At 37.5% G+C, this 23,728-nt stretch overlaps 2 protein-coding genes across 7 annotated transcripts in view; one reads left to right on the plus strand and one right to left on the minus strand.

Annotated features, from left to right (window-relative positions):
* Positions 1 to 58: 58 nt before the first annotated feature.
* Positions 59 to 11,144, plus strand: LOC116307791 (uncharacterized). 6 transcript variants are annotated; one of them, XM_031718100.2, is made up of 8 exons: positions 59 to 173; positions 3,791 to 3,835; positions 4,101 to 4,570; positions 5,017 to 5,103; positions 5,640 to 5,855; positions 6,386 to 6,448; positions 7,154 to 7,217; positions 9,291 to 9,431. In XM_031718100.2, the coding sequence occupies exons 2-7, from the start codon at positions 3,816 to 3,818 to the stop codon at positions 7,213 to 7,215; spliced, it is 918 nt and encodes a 305-aa protein (XP_031573960.1). In that variant the 5' UTR covers positions 59 to 173; positions 3,791 to 3,815; the 3' UTR covers positions 7,216 to 7,217; positions 9,291 to 9,431. The 6 variants fall into 6 exon arrangements, with proteins under 6 accessions (XP_031573960.1, XP_031573959.1, XP_088887758.1 ...); XM_031718099.2 differs by having other exon boundaries at positions 60 to 173; positions 4,098 to 4,570; XM_089031632.1 differs by lacking the exon at positions 59 to 173 and adding an exon at positions 2,271 to 2,289 and having other exon boundaries at positions 4,098 to 4,570.
* A 2,379-nt stretch (positions 11,145 to 13,523) lies between these two features.
* Positions 13,524 to 23,728, minus strand: part of LOC116307794 (uncharacterized) — a 34,356-nt gene continuing 24,151 nt past the window's right edge. Inside the window, exons 22-38 of the mRNA XM_089032104.1 lie at positions 23,338 to 23,493; positions 22,954 to 23,040; positions 22,596 to 22,657; positions 22,146 to 22,290; positions 21,670 to 21,882; positions 20,938 to 21,249; positions 20,179 to 20,331; positions 19,872 to 20,039; positions 19,618 to 19,698; positions 19,029 to 19,454; positions 18,352 to 18,642; positions 17,763 to 17,851; positions 17,175 to 17,298; positions 16,199 to 16,282; positions 15,871 to 15,995; positions 14,910 to 15,191; positions 13,524 to 14,430 (exon numbers count right to left, since the gene is read on the minus strand). Of these exons, the coding sequence (XP_088888230.1) occupies positions 14,295 to 14,430; positions 14,910 to 15,191; positions 15,871 to 15,995; positions 16,199 to 16,282; positions 17,175 to 17,298; positions 17,763 to 17,851; positions 18,352 to 18,642; positions 19,029 to 19,454; positions 19,618 to 19,698; positions 19,872 to 20,039; positions 20,179 to 20,331; positions 20,938 to 21,249; positions 21,670 to 21,882; positions 22,146 to 22,290; positions 22,596 to 22,657; positions 22,954 to 23,040; positions 23,338 to 23,493 (2,934 nt within the window). The 3' untranslated portion in view covers positions 13,524 to 14,294. The remainder of the gene's footprint in view (positions 14,431 to 14,909; positions 15,192 to 15,870; positions 15,996 to 16,198; positions 16,283 to 17,174; positions 17,299 to 17,762; positions 17,852 to 18,351; positions 18,643 to 19,028; positions 19,455 to 19,617; positions 19,699 to 19,871; positions 20,040 to 20,178; positions 20,332 to 20,937; positions 21,250 to 21,669; positions 21,883 to 22,145; positions 22,291 to 22,595; positions 22,658 to 22,953; positions 23,041 to 23,337; positions 23,494 to 23,728) is intronic.

The raw sequence follows: 23,728 nt of genomic DNA on the forward strand, positions 1-23,728 counted from the left end.
TGTCACAGGTTTAATTTTCATCCAATCATAAGCCACATAGCTATCACATGTTGTCTGACGTAGACTCTGGTTACTGAGAGACCATAAAAAACATTCTTGATCCTAGTCTGGGGCACAAAGTGGAAGTCGAATTTCCATGTGCATTTGTCCTTCTTCTTCTCCTTGCTGTTCAAGTAAGTTTTACATGTCAATTTGTATCCGAGAATGCATCAATACATTAGTAGGTCTATAGGGATATGTTAAGATAAGATTTAGTGTAAGATATGTGCAACATAAAGTGCTATAAATCAAGAATACCGTAAATGATCTAATGAACGCCGGGGGCGTTTTGAGTTGTAGCTGGGAAAAAATCCTCACTTTTTAGTAACTAGATAGCTTGTTTACGATAATATGAATCCATATTCTCTTTTTCTCGGAGCTTACTTGTTCCGTTTTCTTAGAAAACGGTGCTAAACTTTGTATCGAAGGGAGCCGTTTTGCTTATTTCGTGTGCAATAATAGAACACGGTGCTAAACTTTGTATCGAAGGAAGCCGTTTTGCTTACTTCGTGTGCAATGATCCGAGAATACTTGTATAGGTAATTGATCCTTTTGAACATACGCTTTGAAATGAACATCTCGTGGCCCACGCAGAGCAAGTAACATCGAAATTTGAGTCCCCAATGGCGGCTGAAATTGGTTCGATGAATTAAAAAGCTTGCCTGAATAATTGCAGTCGATTAAAAGTTATGGTGTGGTTTCGTGTTTCACTGTCGAAATACGCATGCGTTCAAGGCCGTTGCTATGAATGACGTCATTTGTTTGGGACGCGATACAGAATTCAGATGAAGCGACGTGTGAGCGATATAATACCAAAGTTTTCCGATAGTTTTTGTGGCTAGATTGACTTGATATCATAATTCATGACGTAGTTCGATGTCAGAAACAATATGGCAGCGAATTTTTTCGTTTGAATCCATAATTGAAGAAGTATGGCAACTTTAGCGCATTAAAGCACCACTTTCCCTCCCGTCCTTCGGTAAACTCTTTTGTATTTATTATACTATCCTTAAATTTGGAACGAAGGTTAAATAGACCTTAAAGATATACCTATTTTGATAAAATTTTACGACCGAAAACCATGTCACGGTAGTTTTAGCTTGCCAAAAAAAATATTTTGCTCCGGGCTGCCTAATTTTTTTTCTTTATACAATTTATTTTCATAGCTCAAGTTTGATATATATTTTTATAACATTTTCTAGATAGAGATATTAATAGATTACTGAAAAAGAGCCTTGGGTTGCCTGCGTTTTTTTGACACCTTAATTAGGTGTGAAATTTCACACTTTTGACGTGCAATTTCGAAAGGAAATTTTATTTATACATTTATTGTGAAGTACTATTTTAGCTGTATTGGATACAGTGTAAATAAAGTTTGTAGAAATGACAGCCACTTTACCCAATTCTAATACCTTAATAACAGTAATTAATATTGGTTTAAGAGACTACCACAGGGTCTGATACTGAACTTTCATAAGAAAAATATATTGGACAATTCGATAATTTGTGCGTTGGTTATTATTTAAGAGATATAAGACAGTTTTCTGTTTTAGATATACTGGTCTAAATACTTGCCGACAAATCACTAGCCTCTTATGTAGTTATATCTTTTTAGCCTCTTATGTAGTCGTTCTTTAGGGGTTATTGTCACGCATTGCATGACAGACCTAAGAAGGTGCCTACTTGCTGTCTGTTTTGTTGTCTAGCATAAAGTCAAATCATAGGTGTCATTTTGTCCCTCTTCATATTCTCCTCGCTGTTCAGGTTTCATATATCATTTTGTATCAGTGAATGCATCAATACATCAGGTATTCGTTATCATTGAAGGCCTGATACTCATGCCAGGTATTCATATACATATATGTTCACATAGGATTTTTTCAGCTTATAGGCATTGTTTTATAATGTCTATGATACCTGTCAATTATCTGTCACAGGTTTGATTTTCATCCAATCATAAGCCATATAGCTATCACATGTTGTCTGACGTAGGCTCTGGTTACTGAGACTATATAAATATTCTTGGTCCTAAACTGTTTCATTCGTCTGGGGCACAAAGTGACAGTTCAAGTTACATGTCTCTTTGTCCTTCTTCTTTTTCTTCTTCACATGTTGTCTGACGTAGGCTCTGGTTACTAAGACTATATAAACATTCTTGAACTTAATCTCTGTTTCATTCGTCTGGGGCACAAAGTGAAAGTCAAATTTCCATGTCTATTTGTCCTTCTTCTTCTTCTTCTTGCTGTTCAAGTAAGTTTAACACGTCAATTTGTATCCGTGAATGCATCAATGCATTAGTAGGTCTCTAGGGATATGTTAAGATAAGATTTAGTGTAAGATGTGTGCAACATAACACAGTGCTATAAATCAAGGAATATTGAACTTCTAACTGTGTAGCAACAAGATGTCGATATCAGCATATTGTAAAAGAGTAGAAACTGATAAAGATTATATTGATCGTTGCTAGTTAGCTGTTCAATATCGTTGGTAAGTGAAAAATTTGATTCAAGATTGAACGAGAAGCTGTAAAGGGGTGTGCATGTTCTAATGTAGCAGGTACATCAGTACTACATGATCAGCTGATGATGTATTGTAGATCTGTAAATTGAATATATATATGTTATTTACCGGCCAGGAGGTCTGGATAGGGAAAAACTGTGCCCAAGGTATTGAATATACGAACCGAGGCCAATAGGCCGAGGTCCGTTGTCAAGACCGAGGGCACAGTTTTTCCCTATCCAGACCAACTACAGGACGGTGAATAACTTTTTTTTTTTTTCCCCGTATTTTTTTACTTGTTTTTGTAATCGTTTTGTTTTGTTGTTTAGCGGCAAAGGATACCGGAGCGCGGGCAGATACTGACAAAATACCGCCTGCTCAAACAGCCAATCAGAACGCACGATTTTTCAGGATACCGGACCAGAAAAAAATAAAGTCTAATATTTAGGTGCAGTTTACAATCAGTAGTCCTGATATTTGCTAAGAAACAACTCATTTGCAGATGCCACATTCCTGTGATCATCAAGCATATCATAAATCAGATTGAGTAATCTTCTAAGATTTTAGACTTGAAGTCATTTTCCTTGGGTATCCTATATCCTCAATAACAGTAATTAATATATATGGGTTTGAGAGAATACCACAGTTATTCAAGAAATCCCTAGAATCGACATGTGCACTCGATTTACAGAATTTAGATTTCAGTTTACTGTTTACAGTAAATATACTGTACATTTAGGAATTTTAGATGAAAATAATGTTAAAATTTTACCTCTAGCAGGGTTTTCAATAGAAGCCGGCAACCGGCAGATTCTGCCGTCTACTCTTGCTAATTCAGCCACTTCCCCATGTAATTGTAAATTTTGATTAAAGTTCTTTAAAGTTCATTAAAATAAATTTTAACCCAATCTTTGTTGCTGTACTACGAAAACTGCAACGCAATCAAAACTACGACAATCGTTGTCCGCCATCTTGAATTTTTGTGTGAAGAGTGAGACTGGTGACAAGTATGCCTCGATTACATGTTCAAGTGAATTCCAGTTGACTGCCTATTTTAATTTCATAACCGCCTACCAAAAAGTTTATTGAAAACCCTGCTCTAGGTTATATGTTCTAGGAGTTACTATCAAACTGAAAGCTTGGGTGGGACCAGACGTCACGTGACATCAGAGCTCATGTGATAATAATACAATTTTATGATAATGCATGTCAGGAGAAATGTGTGACAGATTTTCTCTGTTTACTCTCTTAGATCTGGTATTAACCCTTGATGTATCATGGCCAGCCAAGAAGAAAGGTGGGTGAATTTAATCCCTTGGCAAAAATTAAGTTCTGAATTCTGAACACATATTCTGGTTTTTGTGTTAAAAGCATCTGTGAGGAAGATTTGGAGTAACTTGTCATCATTTTTTGATTGATTTTCGAGGTTTAGTTTAATTATTTGGAAGACCAATTTATTGTCATTTTATAATCCTATGTATTTTTTAAACCAACCATAAAACTTATTGCATATGGTGTGGAAAGCAGAGTGTTAATTTTTTTTTCAATTTGGTGTTTAGCAGAGATAACTACTTCAGCTTGACTCTTCTTCTGTTTCGTGTTGGGAACCAAAGGTTACGGGAGTATTTCAAGACACAGTGGCCAATAGTTTACCAGCGTGTTAGACCTGGTACAGTACCACCCCCTTGGCAAGACACACCACATGATGCAGCAGAAATGAAAAAAATACAACCATCCAAACTGAAATTCAAGTTCAAAGATGAAGAAACAAAGTTTAACTCAGGAAACACAAACGACTGGGACTTCTCACTTCTCACCTCAGTGCTGCGATATTCATCTTTGCAATTTGTGCTGCCTTCCAGTCCTGAAAGTAAAGCGTTAGATGATCTTAAAAAAATCTGTAACGAACTAATAGGACATGCTGCTGATGCAGCAATAACTAATGCAGATTTTAATACAGCATGGACAGACGCCTGCAATGCATTAGCACTATTCAATGCATCTGCTGATGACTTCAAGTGTGTACAAGATGGTATGTAGTCATCATTTGTGTTATGTTATAGATATCAGTATATAACAGTTTTGTTAATGTGACATGTTTGTTTGATGAAAGTATCTGTACACTAAAAGTGGCAATATATATAATTATGATGTATGATAATCATGTAACAGTTTATGACCAGCTGACACATGTCAGTCAATATTTGGCTGACTGATGTACGTTCGCCAATGGTCGACCAATGCTTCACCAACACTTACCCAACACATCACCAATACTACATTCACTCACTCACTCATACTTACAAAAGATTTTCAATCTGAGAATATTTGAATCTAGATTTATATTATGTCAAAAGCTTTTTATGGAATACATGTATATTTAGATGACAGTTACTGCATTATTGTTGATAAATAGGAGTTTTAAGTATACTATATAATGTTCCTGACAACGTTCGTTCTTGATATTGTCAAATACAGATGTGAAAAAGCCATTGGATGTGTTGTACCCAATGCTGAAACAGTGTGTTGAACAAGAGAAAGAAGTTAAAGATTCTGTTGACACAAGTGAGTTAACACCATGTTAAGTTTTCTTAAAGATCTTGTTGAACAACAAATATTTTTTTCGAACTTTGATTCATAAAAAGCTAAGATAGTATAGGCTTGACTGACAGTAAGAATTAAAATAAGTGTGTAAGATACCAAGCAGTTTTCATGGTTATAATTAAACTCATCATCAGTAATGAGACTGGGCAAAGACACCTACACTGCTATGTAGGTACGTGTACCACTTGTACAGTGATAATGAGGGGGACCATAGCAAAGTGCATGGTATGGAGCAACAAATAAGATCTGCAATGATTTGCAAAAAAATATATTGCTAAGGGAGAGATTACTGGCCAACATGCCTCATTTTTAACTAAGACTAAAATATGTTTCAAACTCATGAAAATTATGAAGTGAATTGAAGCAAAGTCTTTATTTCAAGAGGGTAACACCTAAAAGTGAGACACTTGTAAACTTTTAGACCTCAAATAATAATATTTTTACTTAAATTAATATTGGGAAAACTCTGAATTTACTATTCAACTATTTTGCAATAGTGATCAACAGAATAGAGAAATTACAGCAAACAGTGGAACAGCAGCATACAACACTACAACAAACAGTGGAACAGCAGCATACAACACTACAACAAACAGTGGAACAGCAGCATGAGACACTACAGCAAGTGGAAGTGCAGCATACAGCACTACAACAAACAGTGGAAAAGCAGCATGAGACACACTTAGAAGCAGCAAGAAACATTGAAAGAAAAGGTAAGACAAAATATTTTACCTACCTAGTAATTAACATTACCTTAGGGGTCACTCATTATTTATGTCTAGAGGAGCTGGTAAAAAAGAGGGGAGGCTGCCATGAAATATAGAGAGAAAAGGGGGGTGGCCTAAGTTATGGTGTCAGTTAAAGTGATAGGACATGTATATGGCATGAAGTGGATGGTATGGTGACTGTAATGGTCCAGTCAGGTTATGGTGTGTAAGATGTCAGTTAGAGTGGTAGGACATGTATATGGCATGAAGTGGATGGTATGGTGACTGTAATGGTCCAGTCAGGTTATGGTGTGTAAGATGTCAGTTAGAGTGATAGGACATGTATATGACATGAAGTGGTTGGTATGGTGACTGTAATGGTCCAGTCAGGTTATGGTATGTAAGATGTCAGTTAGAGTGATAGGACATGTATACATCATGAAGTAGTTGGTATGGTGACTGTAATGGTCCAGTCAGGTTATATTGTTTGTAATTAGCATAATTAATATCAGTGTTTTTCCTGTCATTCTTAACAGTTGATCTAGTGTTGAGTCAAGGGCAACAAGGTCAGAAGAGGTCATCAGCTGATGTCCAGCCAGGTTGGTTTTTCTGAATTTGAGTTGGATTTGTTAAACTGCAGTTCATAATAGTATAATTTTAATTTATTCTTTACACAGCACTTTCCAGTAAATTCTAAAAACCCTTTACATATGTTTAAATAGAACAACACTTCCAAGTTATAAAAAAATATATTGCAAATAATCTGAAATACAAAACCATTGTGTGTCATTACCAAAAAAGCAATGATAAGGTCCAGATTTTTTGAATGTGTATGGGTCAGATAAATAGGAATAACATTTCAGAGTTGGGTATGCATGCAGTGAAAAAAGATATCCATTTGTGCATTTAATCCTCCACACCTATCCAAATGTAGCTGTTTTGTTGCTTATGGTGCTTCATGGTGTTTTCATTCTTTACCACTATCTTATTAAACAAGTTGATAAGAAAAACGTTTTGACAGTGCAATAACTGTAGCCGGGGCCACTTAGACCAGTTAAACAAGAGAACCTGAATTAAAATGTGGAATGAAAACAAATTCATTTCAACTTTGGGTAGTAGAGCCAATCAGAAACCTAGATTGTATGAGAATGGTAATTTGACCCTGATGTTACGTGTAAACAACTAGATAGACATCATCATTTTCTCATGGCAATAAAAGAATATGTTGAAGGGTATTGTGTTCTGCTACTTTCTGATTGGCTGCACTACCCAAAGTTAGAATGTATTGATTTTTGTGTTTTTAGAGGAAGATGTCAAGACCGAAAAACCAAGAACTACAATCAACAACAGAGAGGGATCATGCTGAAGGTATCTTTTACTTTTCTACATGTTTTCTTTTACATACTCATGTGGTATATAGTGTATAGATGTATGGATGTACTTATCTGGTATATAGTACCGGGGCATATGTGGCGCGTTTTAGGATTGCGGATTTCTCGTAGCGTTTCTTGTAGCGCGCTACAGGCCTCATTTCCGTGTACGTATATGTCATAGACTGTTTTCTCAGTATTTCGAACTGTCTTTCTATGTATGATGTAGAGTATGGCTCTCTGCTTCCAATTCCGAACAATGCTACGACCCTCAAACCATACCCTGTTCAGCAGATCATCCCCGTATAGTCCATATATGGGAGTACCCCCCTCCCCCCCCCCCCACACGGGTATATAGTATATAGATGTATTGATGTACTCATCTGGTATATGGATGTACTCATCTGGTATATAGTGTATAGATGTATGGATGTACTCATCTGGCATATAGCGTGTAGATGTATGGATGTACTCCACTGCTATATAGTGTATAGATGTACTCATCTGGTATATAGTGTATAGATGTCTAGATGTACTCATCTATAATATAGTGTATAGATGTATAGATGTACTCATCTGGTATATAGTGTATAGATGTATGGATGCCCTCATCTGGTATATAGTGTATAGATGTTTAGATGTACTCATCTGGTATATAGTGTATAGATGTTTGGATGTACTCATCTGGAATATAGTGTATAGATGTTTAGATGTACTCGTCTGGTATATAGTGTATAGATGTATGGATGTACTCATCTGGTATATAGTGCATAGATGTATGGATGCCCTCATCTGGTATATAGTGTATAGATGTCTGGATGTACTCATCTGGAATATAGTGTATAGATGTACTCATCTGGTATGTAGTGTATAGATGTACTCATCTGGTATATAGTGTATAGATGTCTAGATGTACTCATCTATAATATATTGTATAGATGTATAGATGTACTCATCTGGTATATAGTGTATAGATGTATGGATGTACTCATCTGGAATATAGTGTATAGATGTCTGGATGTACTCATCTGGTATATAGTGTATAGATGTACTCATCTGGTATATAGTGTATCGATGTATGGATGTGCTCATCTGGTATATAGTGTATGGATGTACTCATCTGGTATATAGTGTATAGATGTATGGATGTACTCATCTGGAATATAGTGTATAGATGTCTAGATGTACTCATCTGGTATATAGTGTATAGATGTATAGATGTACTCATCTGGTATATAGTGTATAGATGTATGGAAGTACTCATCTGGTATATAGTGTATAGGTGTATGGATGTACTCATCTGGAATATAGTGTATAGATGTCTGGATGTACTCATCTGGTATATAGTGTATAGATGTATAGATGTACTCATCTGGTATATAGTGTATAGATGTATGGATGTGCTCATCTGGTATATAGTGTATGGATGTACTCATCTGGTATATAGTGTATAGATGTATGGATGTACTCATCTGGAATATAGTGTATAGATGTCTAGATGTACTCATCTGGTATATAGTGTATAGATGTACTCATCTGGTATATAGTGTATAGATGTATGGAAGTACTCATCTGGTATATAGTGTATAGGTGTATGGATGTACTCATCTGGTATATAGTGTATAGATGTATGGATGTACTCATCTGGTATATAGTGTATGGATGTACTCATCTGGTATAGATGTATGGATGTACTCATCTGGTATATGGTGTATGGATGTACTCATCTGGTATATAGTGTATAAATTTCACTTTTCCAACATGATTGGTTTGCTGGAAATGATATTGAATAAATTAGGACTGACTGTTTATTGTGTGGTTCCAGATAATTTCCACACCCTACCATGGAGAATATTTGACAAAAGGTCCCCCACCCCTTTGGAATTTCCACTAAAAAATTTTCTATACAAACCTTGTAATGTTATATGTAGGGTATGGATTTTTCTGAAACCACACATTCAAAGAAAAAGAATATTACACTTACCTCCCTTACCATATAAATTGGATTTCATGAAGATCGACAGCAGCAGTGTTTAGAATATTGTTTTTAAAAATATCCTTTTTCTCCCAGATTCCGAAATGCTAAAAGAGGCAAAAGCCAACAGAGAAAACCAAACTAAAATCATGGCTGCACATGACATTCCCAGTGCAAAGACAGACGACATCTTTACCAATCTGACAGTACGCGAACAAGTAGAAAAAAATGAGAACCTAATAAGTTTTTGTCATATTCCGCTATCGTCTTTCTTGTTGTGCTGGTGTTTAGAATGGCGAATTAGTCGTTCGGGAATCACAGAAAATCTACCCGCTAAAATAACTGATCTTTATAACGAGGTTGCTAAAGTCTTAATAGAAAAACTCCATGCAAATCTCAAATATTCAGAAATGTCAGAATATGCAAAGAAAATAGCTGAAGATACGCTAGATAAACTAGCTAAATTAGGTGCTAATTTGCTGAAGGAGAGTAGATATATTTTTGACGAAGAAGACATGAAAAAACTAGACCTTACCCATGACGAAATTAAAAACTTGAAAGTAAGCAGCATTCTTCATTGTGTTCCTGGAATTAGAATTACTGCTTTTGGAACAAAAGAAGAATTTAGTTTCACTCATTTGACTCTGCAGGAATATCTCTCTGCTTCTTTTTTTGAAAAAAATAACGAAATCCCAGAGGGCATGAGTGAGCAGACGTTGGTGTTCATGTGTGGACTTTTGTCGAAGAAAAAAGATGGAAAACAACTAATGAGTAAACTAATCCAACAGATATCATCTAAGTATAATGTAAATAAACTGCTAATATTACAGTGTCTGTATGAGTATGGAGAGCAAGAACTAACTACAATAACCATACATGAGCTGTACAATAAATACTGTGATAGTGATGGGTTCATTGGTTTTGATAGAGTAACTGATGCTGATATGAAATACGTATCGTATTTGTTGGATATCATTCGTTCACTAAAAGAACAACATCCACAGTCATCTAGTGATTATACATTGAGCATTCATAAGTCACCTGCTTTAACCTTGTTTGGTGTTGGTGTTGTTTGTCGTTCACTTGTTTGTAATTCGTTCATAACTAAACTGGAGCTGTATCATTGTAGTTTAGATGATAAATGTGTAGAAAAAATAACCAACTCATTAGTAAACACTGGAATAACCTACCTACACCTAGAGAGGAATGATATTACAGACGAAGGAGTGAAGAGTATTTGTAATGTACTAACACAAACTAAAATAACCTATCTAGACCTAGTGTGGAGTAAAGTAACAGACGAAGGAGTGAAGAGTATTTGTAGGGTACTAACACAAACTAAAATAACCCACCTAAACCTAAATAGGAATAAAATAACACACGAAGGAGCAGAGAGTATTTGTAGTGTACTAACAGATACTAAAATAACCTACCTAAACCTAGAGTGGAATAATATCAAAGACGAAGGAGTGAGGAGTGTTTGTAGTGTACTAACACAAACTAAAATAACCCACCTAAACCTAGGGAATAATAATATTACAGATGAAGGAGCAGAGAGTATTTGTAGTGTACTAACACAAACTAAAATAACCCACCTAAACCTAGGGAAGAATAATATTACAGATGAAGGAGCAGAGAGTATTTGTAGTGTACTAACACAAACTAAAATAACCCGCCTAGACCTTCTTGGGAATAATATTACAGATGAAGGAGCAGAGAGTATTTGTAGTGTCATCATACAAGATGATTGTCATGTAAAATGGTTATCTTTATCGGGCAATAAGAAAATAACTGCAGAATGTAAGGAACGTGTAAAACAACTTGTAGAAGAACACAAACCTGGTGTTGAATTGGATATTTAGATGAATGAAAAAAAGAATTATACTGGAATATATCTGTAATTATTTGTACAATATTGTATTAGATAATAAAGTAAATATTGTAGTTTAATCTTGTTTGGACTGAATAATTTCTGTTTTTCTCAACACAAATCCCTTGAAAATCCAAGATATTTATTGATAAATGTCAAGTGGTTTGATATCAATACAACTACAAATTGGTTTGGATCAATATTTCTATTGAATAAAGTTAAAACAGACTTTTTCCCAACAAATAAAGTCATTTTTTCAGGTTCTTATTTTGAACAAAGTGAATTTGACTCAGAACAGCAAAAAAATACTTACTTTCTTCTTCAAAATCAAAATATTCGACTTGAAAATGAAAGAACACCTCCATATTTTTCATTATTCTACAGGGTTTCATTGATAAAATAGTCTTTTTCATTGGTTTTGAATGTTTTTCGTTAATAATACCGCCGTAAAGTAAAAACTTTGTGGTAAAAAATGGCGGCAAATGATCGCTTGTTTTGTTGAGTCGAAGATGGACGAAAAAATGAGTAAAAAAGAAACTGTACTAACAAATATAAGGTGGAATTACTAAAATATATGGAAAAATATTGATTCAACAAATCAATTTAAAAGAGAAAAATGTAAAGATCGTTAAAAAGGGCTTTTTCTCGAATTTGTTTGAGTAGAAAGAAAACATGATTCAAAACCAAGACTTTGTGTTCGCTCGAGTTTATTCAACTTTTCATGATGTACAAAGTTTTTTCTTTAATATTTACAATTTTAAAGCATTTCGATTATTTGACTTGATTTTCCTTCTCAAAACTTAACGGAATTACAACCGAAGAACCAAAATCTGAATTATATGTTAAAAAAACCCGTGAAGACGACAATAAGAAGCAAGTCTAAAATATTTCAGGGATAAAAACACATGGTGTCTCGTAAAAACAGGAATATCAAGAAACGACTGAGGTTTTGCTTACCGTTTGCTTGTTTTTTTAATACAAGATTCTGCCTTCAAAACAACTGAAGATAATAAAGTCCAAACGAAAGTCTAGACGGCCATTTTAGAGTCTGACAAACTCGAAGCTGAAAGTATTAATTTCCATGCTTTTTTATCCCTTTTAAAGTATGATCCAAAAAGATTTACTAGCTGAGGTATTCACTCCCAATTTGTTTGGTTTTGCAAGTCAGTAAAGTGTTGAGAAGAGAGCAATAATCCAGTAGACATTCTTGGTTCAAAGAACAAGAAAATACTAAACCAACTTTGAACTCTTTGGACCAACAACCAGTCACGTGGGACAAAGAGCGGGAAAATCATCAACGCGCTGATTGGAGGTTTCAGATCCAATGCGGGCTACCTGTGTGGTATGGAAGAGGAATGATGTTTTGCCTATATCCCTTAGTCTGATTATGAAATCCATATTGAATCATGGTCGGTAAAGCTGCCGATACACGCTGCAATTTTTTCTCCCACTGGCAACGCAATTTCACATTTTCGTTACACCAAAAAATTGCAACGTCTACCATATCAAAAAATAGTTAATAGAGGGGAACTAGTGCCCCTCTATTAACTATGATCAAAAAGGTAAAAATAGTATTAAATCCCGATTGCCTAGTTTGAATAGGATTATTGTAATGCGCGAGACGCTGCAATTTTCAGTTTTCGCTATTTTTAGGCGTGCAATTCCGAAAATGTTGCAGTGATTTTCTGCAACAATTTGCGAGACATCGTTGCCGTCAAAGTCGCGGGGCATGATACACGCTGAAATCGTGCCTCGTGCTGGCAATGCAACGGAAAAATTGAGATTCCATTGCCAGCGCGCGAAACAATTGCAGCGTGTATCGGCAGCTTAAGCCTTCTTTTTCAAAGGGAATTAGATATGAACGAATAAAAACTATAGTGGTTCGAAAGGCTTTGCCGACAACGTTTCGTTGTACAGCGCTTTGGGGGATAGGAGTTGGCGTAGCTTCAAAGTTTACAAATCCTTGGCGATACAAAATAGGAATTGTGACAAATGATTGAAAAGGGAGGGCTGGAATAAAATTCACCTTTTCGGCGCTAGCCGTCATGGGGTATGAATTGTTTTAGATTGTGTTACGGTCATCAAAAACTTCAGACATTGTTCTCGAATTTCCGTACAAATGTACTGACTCTAAATGAACTATTTACTTGATTAATGTTTAGTTAGTTCTCTAAATACAAGTAAATAATCATTTTTCTAGCTTGATTGAAGCTTTTCTTACTGCTGTTGAGATAGCTAACTAAAGAAATCTACCTAAATTTTCTCTTTAATGTGAATTTGTATGGAAATTCGAGAACAATGTCCGAACTTTTTGGTGACCGTAACACTTCCAAGCTAGCGCCGAAAAGGTGAATTGATCATTAATAACAAAAACTACCATAACAAGTAAAAACCATTGAAATAATTTAAATGGTACATGAATTAGTAAACCAACTGAAATACTCAAATTTAAGACTAAGTCAGCAAAAATCTCTTTTAATTTACTAACTTCACGTTTATAAAATAGAAATTACACGACTTTGTTTGAGCTTGTTGCTCGTTTTCTTTAACTCTTAGTTATCAAACTAGATTTAACTTTATTATTGGCAACTTTTAGGTTTATTTTTAGCCGTTTTATGGGGTTCAGACATTTCCTTATCTAGACCTGCACAAATCATTATCCTTTTAATAAAATTCCAGTTTCCAAATGGACTAAATTACAAAATCCATAAGCGAAATACTTCAAATTATAAAAGTCCTACATGTTAATTATTACTTAATATTAATAGTAATTAATAATAGAATATTACCAATATCAAAAAAACTAAGCATCTACTACGTAGTATAAATCGACGATTACATTTGTTTCTCTTAATCAGGATCATAAGTTGCTGTTTTTTTCTTTCGTGGTATATTTTTCTCGGTAACATTGCATAAGAACACTGGGTTTTTATCAACTTAGCAGTGAAAAATGATTTAACATGAGTGTTAATACCAGACTCATTAAATATCCCAAGTACAGGCGTCCATTCAAGGTAATTAGAATTTTTTCAAAATCAAGGGACCAAAGAGCGATCATGTGGGACACCCTAGTTTAAGATTAAACTCCAGTATTTTGAAAAGAACGCAAGAGAAAAAAGGAAACATACAGATATTGCAGTTGGGGTGCGGCCTCCTTAAATACTTCAACAGGGGTAACTTTTGTTTTCTATTGAGTAGAATACCGACTACTATAAAACAGGCTAAGAAATTTAGTCCTCTTCTTGGACGTCGGCGGAAGCTTCTCCTTCCATGGGTTCAACCGTTGCCCTTTCACGTTTGCGCCTGGAATCGGGAGGAGTTGTATACCCGCTGCGACTGCTAACACCACCACCACCACCGCGACCCCTAAAATGTACAAAAAAAAGAATCCATCTTAGATATTTTAAAACTGCAAAGCGAATAAGATACTCTCAATATTACTCAAACTCCATAGCTGCGAGTCGACGATTAAATTATCTAAATTATCAGTTGGTACCTTTCAAATTTTTGATTGAAGCCCAAACGAAAATCAAATTCCAACGGGTAACTGGTAACCCATTTAATATTGAATATTGCCAAAAGTGAATAAACTAAAGACATGGTCTTTAACATTGTAGAACACGGATCTGCTCCCCTTTTCTTTTGCTAGGTCCCATTTTTCTCGCGGCACGTAGTCGAAACAGGAACCCCAAAACCCCGATTCTTCCTCAAAACCATCAAAAAAACGCCTGCTCTAGGATCTGCCTAGAATCTCCTCCAGTTTCCATCGTGTTCTGCAGCTCCACAGGTTGCTTATAGACACACAAGACATTTCTAATTCTATTCACTTAGGTATCATTGCGTACCTTAGTCGGTTCCTGAGCGAGGTCACCTCTCGTTGTAGTTCCTCATTGGCTTCAAGGGCGTCATCTAACTCGCGTTGGATCTTACGCTTAGACGAATTCATACGACTGGATTCCTCTTCAGCCTCATCGACTTGACGCTTCAAGGCCTTCATACGAACATTCAGTTTGTCCATTTGTTCGCGATATTGATCGGCATGTCGTCGCTCTTCTTCGTTCTGTAGCATCAACTCTTTGAGTTTTCTGTCCATCTTACGGTTAGCTTTGCCCAACAAAGCACGCTCCCTGTTAAAACAATCCTTATTACATATTCTATTCACATTCTATTTGCTGCTATTCTCAATATTCTGCGCATCAGAACTTCCAATGGGTTGTGAAGAACTAGGTTTATCGCTGCCGTCAATCAAAAATAATAAGTCGGTACCTTTCATATTTTTGACTGCAGGCGGCAGAGAAAAACCATTTTCAAAACGAGCCGAGTTCTCAGAATATTGGGAATCCCAGTAATCTCTCCCCAGTCGGGGTTGATTTAAATGAGACATATGCAAATAATGTCCGGAATCAGGAGAGAGATCTAAAGGTCTCTACTGGTCCCAAATACAAGGAAATCTTTCTTCCAGCATTATAGTGGTGTAGTGAGTATAGGTAAGGCTAGCTCACAGATCGAATTGGAATATATTTAGCGCGTTGGGTTTGCGAAGGAAAAGAAAGAAACGAAACAAAATACTGAATAAAATCCGAGAAAACCCACAAGTTAGAAGCGAGTATACTAACATATTACAGATTTTGTGCGATTTAGGCGCACTACTTTGTCAAAATCAAGCTGCACTGATTCAAAAAAAAAAAAAAACGAAATGCACACACTACCCACTGAAAATGCTTTGGGGCGAAAGGTATCGACAATCTCCCCCCCCATGTTTCCAACTTGTACCAAAATGATACAGCGGAAAGTTCTTTTACATACTTGGCTTCGTTTTCTAGCTGTTCGTTAAGAGTCGCCAGTTTACTCTCCAAGGATGCCACAGCCATCTTATGCCGCGTGCGTGACAGAGTTTCCAGTTCGTGAAGCTTAGCCTTCAGGTCCTTATTCTAGAAACAGTTTGAAGAATGTTAGAAAAATTGTAAAAAGATGGGACGCAGATTCTTCAATAACGAATGACAGCGTTGGTAGAGACAACAGAGGCATTGTCAGCATATTTCCTCCCCACTCTACCCCCAGAAAGTAATATTCAATTTACTCCCCATGTAATAGTGTTGAGGCATTGCTATCGTTGCAGGTGTGAATGACTTACTTGTTTCTCAAGAGATAACTTGGCACTCTCCAGGTTTTGGGACTGAGTTCTCTCAGCGTTTAGATCAGCTTGCAACTGTTCCATCTAAAGCAAGATCCAGAGGACATTAATACAAAGGGAGAAAGCCAGAAGTTTCAAAACTACTGAGACAAGGTCCACAACTTATTGAGCCGTGGAAGACGCCTTCTCCTCTTGAAGACTAGCTCGCTACAACACACGCTGTAAAACGTTGGACAATTGAAGTGCCTGTATAGGCCTCAAGATGATGCCGTTTTATATTTCCACCTACAGAATCCCTTTATGCGGTAGCTTAATGCTAATTTTCACTATTGTCTGTAAATGAGCTTTAACATTTCAATAAGGGCTGGTTCATACTTTAATATAAGAATAAGCGTAAGAACAACACAAGTGTGAAGCGGGCTTGCACGAAGCATAAGCATAAGAATATTCCCCTTCAAAAATCCCTGCGCCATCTTGAAAGGTAGCCGTGCCTTTGCAACTAAGCGAGACGAACGGTGACCTTGCAATGTTAGAGACCTTTTTTAACACCTTGGACAATTATTCACATCTCTATCATTGCAAGCTCACGTTCGTCTCGCTTCGATGCAAAGGCACGGCTACCTTTCAAGATGGAGCTGGCAACTGTGAAGGACACTATTACAATAGTACTACGTTTTTTATGCCTATGTTTGTGCTTATGTTAAAGTGTGAACCAGCCCTAAGAAGTGAAAATCTGAATAGGATTGTGGTAGTTTACACATGAAACGTCATAAGGGTTAACGTCTACTGCATTTTAAAGCAGCCTCATCACGGTTGTTTCTCAAGCGGCAGCCATCTTGGCTTGAAAAAGAGATTTTCAAACGTCTAGTCACGGGCGTAAATAAAGGTTTGAATTCGCGTGGGAATGAAATGACTGCAGCGTGATAAAGTTCAATGATCCACACTGCGCATGATTTTTGGTGTTGCTTCCACTGACCTGCATCATGGCTCGCTTTGATTTCTCTATGTTCAATTCACTCTGTGTTCGCTCTTCGTCTACTTCTTCTTCCAAAGCAGAGATTCGAGCCTCTAGTTTTCGTTTCTCGTCAGCCGAGACGCCCCTTCAACCACAAGTAAAAAAAAAACTTAGTAAGCAATCTATAAACCAGGGATACTTACTCTTGAAACCAATCCTTCCGGTTGGAAATTCGTTTGCTATTTGCAAGAAAAGAGCAGGAAACTTTGACGAATGGAACACGCGTCTACCGGAAGAACCGAAAATAGCGGGAAAACTGGATTTTCTCAATCGGGAGACCGAGTTTTCCACGGAAATTTCCGATCAGAAAGACGAATATCATTGGTTCTTCGAACCGGAATTTCAGGTTTTTCCGGGTAAATGGTTAGTACCCCTGGTGCTACTAATATGAACGCTATAAAGATCAGATGATGGGGCGAAAATGATTTGTGCTTCTGCATGAACGCGTCGTCGTCATCCTGAATTTTTCATCAAGGCGCAGGCTTGGACGATTGTGTTGGAAAAAGTATCGTAAAATTGCATCAGAAATGGGGAGTAACAAAGCATTACCTCAGCCCAGAAATCGCAGACAGTTCTTCCTGCAGCTCGTCTCTCTCGCGCTCAACTGTCTTCCTTGCTCGTTCAGCCGATGCAAGATCCTAAAAACCAATTGAAATAAGTATTAGAACTAGAAACACGGTGAAGGAAAGTAGCAGGATATTAACATGAACATTATTAGGAATATTGTATTCGTATTCACCCTCACCGTCATCGCTACAATCATCATTATCGTACATCCCTCATACGATTATTGCCATCGCCATCATCACTCTCTTTAATATTGTTAACATTATCACGATTCTGATCTATTATCACCATCATCCATCACCACTTATCGTCACCATCATCATCACTCATCGTCACCATCATCACTCATCGTTATCATCATCATCAGCATCATCACCACTCATCATCATCATCATGATTACCATCAACCATCACAACATTACTGCCATCATTACCATAATTCACCACAATATTACTATCACCCACCACAACAACACTTCCACCAACATTGCCATCTTCCACGAGTTTTTAGCTACACACCATTCTGTGCTACCCTCGTAAAACAAGTATATATCTATGTATTATTTTTTACCTCTTGCATTTGTAAGAATTCGGCTTCCAACTGCTTCAGCTTTCGTTCATTCTCCTTTGCCTGGTCAGCAATTTCATCACGTCCATGACGAGCATCATCCAAGTCCCTCTGGATGTCCTTCAACTGTTGCTGGTATTTCTTCAGCTGACGTAACCCATCTTCTTTAACCTTATTGGCTGCTTCAAGTTGGTCTTCCAGGTCCCTCATGTCCATCTCTTGCTTCTTTTTGGCATTGACGGCATTCACACGCAGCTTTCTTTCCTCATCCAGTTCTGATTCTAGCTCTCGCAGCTGAATACAAAACAGAAGAAAAGGTTAGTTTGATTTCCATGTGAAGAATAAACCGTTGACTCAGTTGGTTAAGCATCGGACCGTTCTGAAGGAGGTCTTGGTAGCCAGACCAACACTCGGGATCTTAACATAACTGTGGAGAAGGTGCTGCCTTTGTAATTTCCTTTGCAAATGGAGAGACTTTGATGTGGCTTGGATGACCAAGGATCTAGCATGTTTTAGAAATCTCTCCACACTTCATCATTACTAACCAATATTAGAGGGACACCTTATACTAATCACCTCCCATTTTGTAAGGCCTTTGAATACTCATATATATGATAGGAAGGCAGCTATATAAATAGTATACATCATAATTACCACCTCAAATATCTTTTTTTTAATACCTGTTTAAGAAGTCCTTTTCTCTTCTCCTCATTCTGTTCATCCCTGGCTTGTAGTTCTCTGTCAAACTGGGTCTTCAATGCCTGCATATTGACGTCATTCCTTAGCTTAGCATCTTCCGTAGCCTGCAACTCATCCTCCAGTTCTTCATACGACTGCTTCAACTCTGCCAACTGTTGTTCAAGCGAGCGCTTGGCTTTTTCCAACTCGTGTACATTCTTACCAAAATCATCTTTGCTCTCCATCATGGCTTCCAGCTCGTTCTGCGCGTTTTTACGGAGTCGTTCACTGTCAGCGAGCTTGTCTTGGACTTCTTCCAGTTGGTGAGTGAGAGAGATGACTTTGGTTTCGTTTTGGCGTGCTTCTCTCTCGGCATTATCACGCTCAAGGCTGTAGCGTTCAGATACTGCTTTCTCCTCAGCAAGAAGCTGAAAGGTCAGCAAAGTCATAACATGAAAATTTGAAACACAAATAAAAAAAGTAGCGACAATTGCATCGTCTCCCCCCCTCCCCCCTTTATTAAAAGTCTGGCATCTTCTTCACTGCTATTTCCATATTTTTGAAGTCGAGTCACGCACACTGAAAACTCACCTGATCAAACTTTCTTTGCCTCTTCTCGAGACTAGCAACATTGCTTTTCTCTTTGTCCAGGTTAAGCTGCAAGTCTTCAACCTAAAGACGAACAATAAATATACTTAATTGCGCTTAATTGAAGGAGGCGCTCTTTAAAAATCATAAAATTTTAAAATGATAACAAGCAAATGTTAACAAAATAAACAATGAATGAACAAATAGTTTCTTTATAGTTCCTCCCCAAATGAATGTTGACTCGTGTCAGTACTAACCTCATTCTGAAGTCTCTTCTTAGCCTTCTCAAGCTTACTGTTCTCAGCTTGCAGTGCATCTGAATGCTGCTGCATCGTCTCCATTTCTCGTAACATCTTCTTCTTCACAACATCGGCGTCTTCAAGAGCCGCAGCTCTTTCTTCACAGAGCTTCTTGGCATCCACGAGCTAAACAACCAAAAGCAATATGATTAATTTTGCGCTTCCAGTGGTACTTGGTTCGAGCCAATAAGCACTTGCCGTTTAACTGGATTTGAATTTGATATTGACCAATCAAATGACATGTTCTAATAATGTTCGTTCTTACTTGTGCCTGGACGCCCTGCATTTGTTTCTGCAAAGCTTGCCTAGCATCTTCTTCTTCTTCGAGTTGTTCGGTTAAACGATTTATCTCTGCTTCAGTCTCTTTTAATTTCGAACTGATGGCCAGTTTCTGGTGGGTCTCTTCTTGTAACGAATCCTGAATAATGGTAAAGATTATAAGTATAATAATTATTAGCGTATTATTATCTTGCATTGCTAAGATTAATATCATCATCATCATCGACACCATTATCGATCATTAGTATCATTCATCATCATCATCATCATCATCATCAGTAACATCATCAATTATCACCATCATTATTATTATCATCATCACCATCACCATCATCACCATCATCATCACCATCATCATCGTCACCATCACCATCATCACCCTCAATATCATGACCACTATCATCAATTATCATTATCATCATCACTATTATCGTCATCACCACCACAATGAAAGAAAGAAAATAGAAAAAGTGTGTGGTAGCGCCAGCTCGCTTGAGAGGGCCGTGGAAAGATTCACCATGAAAGGGTCTTGATACCACACAGAGAAAAGAGCAACGTCGAGTCACGTCTTTACCCGTCGAAACCTTGACGGCCTTTAATTCGGTCGTACAAAAAATATAAACTAAAGCTAAAATAAGGGAGTACCAACTCCGTTACAAAGTGGATGACAAAAGAATAGAAGCAGGAAAATAGAAAGGTAGAAAAAATAATTCACAAAAAAAAAACAAGAAAAACGTTAACTTACCTGAGTCTCGGCTAGCTGTTCTTCCAGAGTTTTCTTATTTCTCTCTAAAGAACTACACCTTGACTCCAGCTCTTCCATTTGTGCCGTTGATGCTTCAACCTCCTTCTGTAATTGAACACGGACCGCCTGCAGCTCGGATACTTTAGATTCATCATCAGTTAGTCGTATATTGGCATCTGTCAGCTGATTTTCGAGTAGCTTAATCTTGCGTTCTTGCTCTTGTTTCTTCTCGCTCAGATTTTTGATTTCGACGGCCATTTCGGAGGTTTGGTTTGATAGGTTGTTCTTCGACTTTTCCAGCGATGCTTTGGCCTATGGAAAGAAGAGAGAGCATTGGGTTTACGGCTATCATTTTATCGTGGATTTCTACATATCATCGTATCAAACATTGAGTGGCGTATTTCCCTGTGTCTGTTGTCTGCGAGGCAGACCCATGAGTCAGCATCTTCCCCGTATCCTTCCTCGATTTTCCAAGTTTTTCTTTTTTTACTTGTCTTTTTTTTTTCTTTTCTTTTCTTCTTCAAAAATGTTCATGTCGAATTCGTTGTAAAACGACGGCCTTTTTGTTTGCCGCTTTTCCGCACAATCCAAATATGAAATTAATCATACCACATATGGAGTGAGCTTTCTCTACTCCAACTTCAACACTAACATATAGAGTAAACCTTGATTTGGTGACAATCTCTTCATGGGTAAGATGGGTCTCTATATAATCACGTGAACAACACTGACCTTCAAGGTAGCATCTAGTTTCTCCTGGATCTCTTCTATATGTTGAGCACTCTTGTGTTTCAGCTGAGCCATGGCGGCTTCATGGGCAGAAGCTTCTTCTTCTACACTCTTCTTCAATGATATCACCTCTTGTTCTCTCTTCTGTCTCATGTCGGTAGCAGCAGCTGTGGTGTCAATCGACTCTTCCAGTTCAGACTTCAGTGATTCCAATTCCTACCAAAAAAACACTATTTGTAAGAGAGTATTCTATTGCTTGGTCTCAATCAGCTGAATGAATCTCAGGAATCTTATTACCAGCTTACAATGACAGGCAAACACTGCCCGTCATGTGCTGTCGACCAGAAAGCATTCTATTGGATCTCATGAATCTCATTGCTGGCCTTTAGTGAAGGGAAGACACACTGTGCAACAACTAAAAAGCGACAAACACAGAATTGAGGTCCGACCCTTCCCATCCTATTTGTTTCTATACCAACCTCACTGAGTTCTCGCTTTTGCCTCTCAGCTTTGACTCTAGCACTCTTTTCCACGTCCAGATCTTCTTTCAGCTCTTCAACCTGCGTTTCGAGTTCTCGTTTGTTTTTCTCAAGCTCTACTTTCTTGGCAGACTCCTCATCAAACCTTGAAGATTGAAGGATATGGATATTTAGAAGATATTCAGCACAAATGTTGATAGGATGGCAGATGGTGTGTTTGTCTCTCTGAGTGTCCTAATGACCAAATGAATGACTCAGTGACTTATTGAATGACTGTCTGTCTGACCAACTGAATGACTCAGTGACTTATTGAATGACTGTCTGTCTGACCAAATGAATGACTCATTGACTTATTGAATGACTGTCTGTCTGACCAAATGAATGACTCACTGACTTATTGAATGACTGTCTGTCTGACTGAGTAAACCAGAGACAAGCAAATAGACATACCTGGCACTCATTTCATTCAGCTCCATATCCTTTTTATGAACAGATGCTTCCAGTTCTTGAATCTAAACATTAAACCATCACTTTCAATATTGCAATGAACTATATGAATACGTAATAATATGCGCTGGGACAATGAAAAGAGGACTGAGGGGAGGGGGTCAGTTCAACCCATGAGGAGGACCAGAGGGGAGGGGGTCAGTTCAACCCATGAGGGGGACAGGAGGGGGTCAGTTGAACCCATGAGGGGGACAGAGGGGAGAGGTCAATTGAACCCATTCAGGGACTGAGGAGATGGGTCAATTGAACTCATGAGGGGGACAGGGTCGAGGGATAGGCAAGTTAGGGTTGGATGCATCACCTGTTGTTTGGCTTCTTCCAACTGACGTGACACTTCAGCCAATTCAGCTTCTAATTTACGACGAATCTTTTCGAGTTCTTGGCGAGCCTGCAACAAACAGCATTTGAGTTCTAGTGAGTAATTACTTTTAATTACTTTGTTCCATTCATAACTGCAACCAACAACCAACTTACATTACCATCATTTGCATGCATCATCATCATTATCACCACAACCTCCATCATCGGCATCATCACCACCACCATCGTCATCATCATCATCATATTTATCATCATCACTATCATCATCATCATGATCGACATCATCATCATCATCATCACATTTATCATCGCTATCACCATCACTGACATTCCCATTCTAATAACCAGTAATCAATCAAATTACCCGTTCTTCATTTCGTAGTCTTTCCTCCAGGTCAGCAATAACTGCATCTTGTTTAGCCTTCTGTTTGGATAAGCCTTTTGCCTTTTCTTCTTCATCGACCAAGGACTGTGCAGTTTCATTTAACTTCTCTTCTAATGATTTCTTCTCTTTGTTCAACTACGTTTTCAAAAACATTCATAAAAACACATTCAGACAGTACCAAAAGAATTAATATAACATGTTGCACATGAGGTATAATCATTCCAGAAGAGTATTTTTGATGGACTTCAATCACAGTGTTTCCATGACATCCCAAACTTTTTTCAAGGGCACCTTCCTATAAAACACCATGGAAACAGCTTAATTGACGTCTAGTGTAACCTACTGTGTCACAACACGGAGGCGGCGGAGC

The sequence above is a fragment of the Actinia tenebrosa genome, unplaced genomic scaffold (assembly GCF_029948245.1).
Source record: "Actinia tenebrosa isolate PJP-AT-01 unplaced genomic scaffold, QUT_ActTen_1.0 PGA_scaffold17__23_contigs__length_9995812, whole genome shotgun sequence".
NCBI lineage: Eukaryota > Metazoa > Cnidaria > Anthozoa > Actiniaria > Actiniidae > Actinia > Actinia tenebrosa.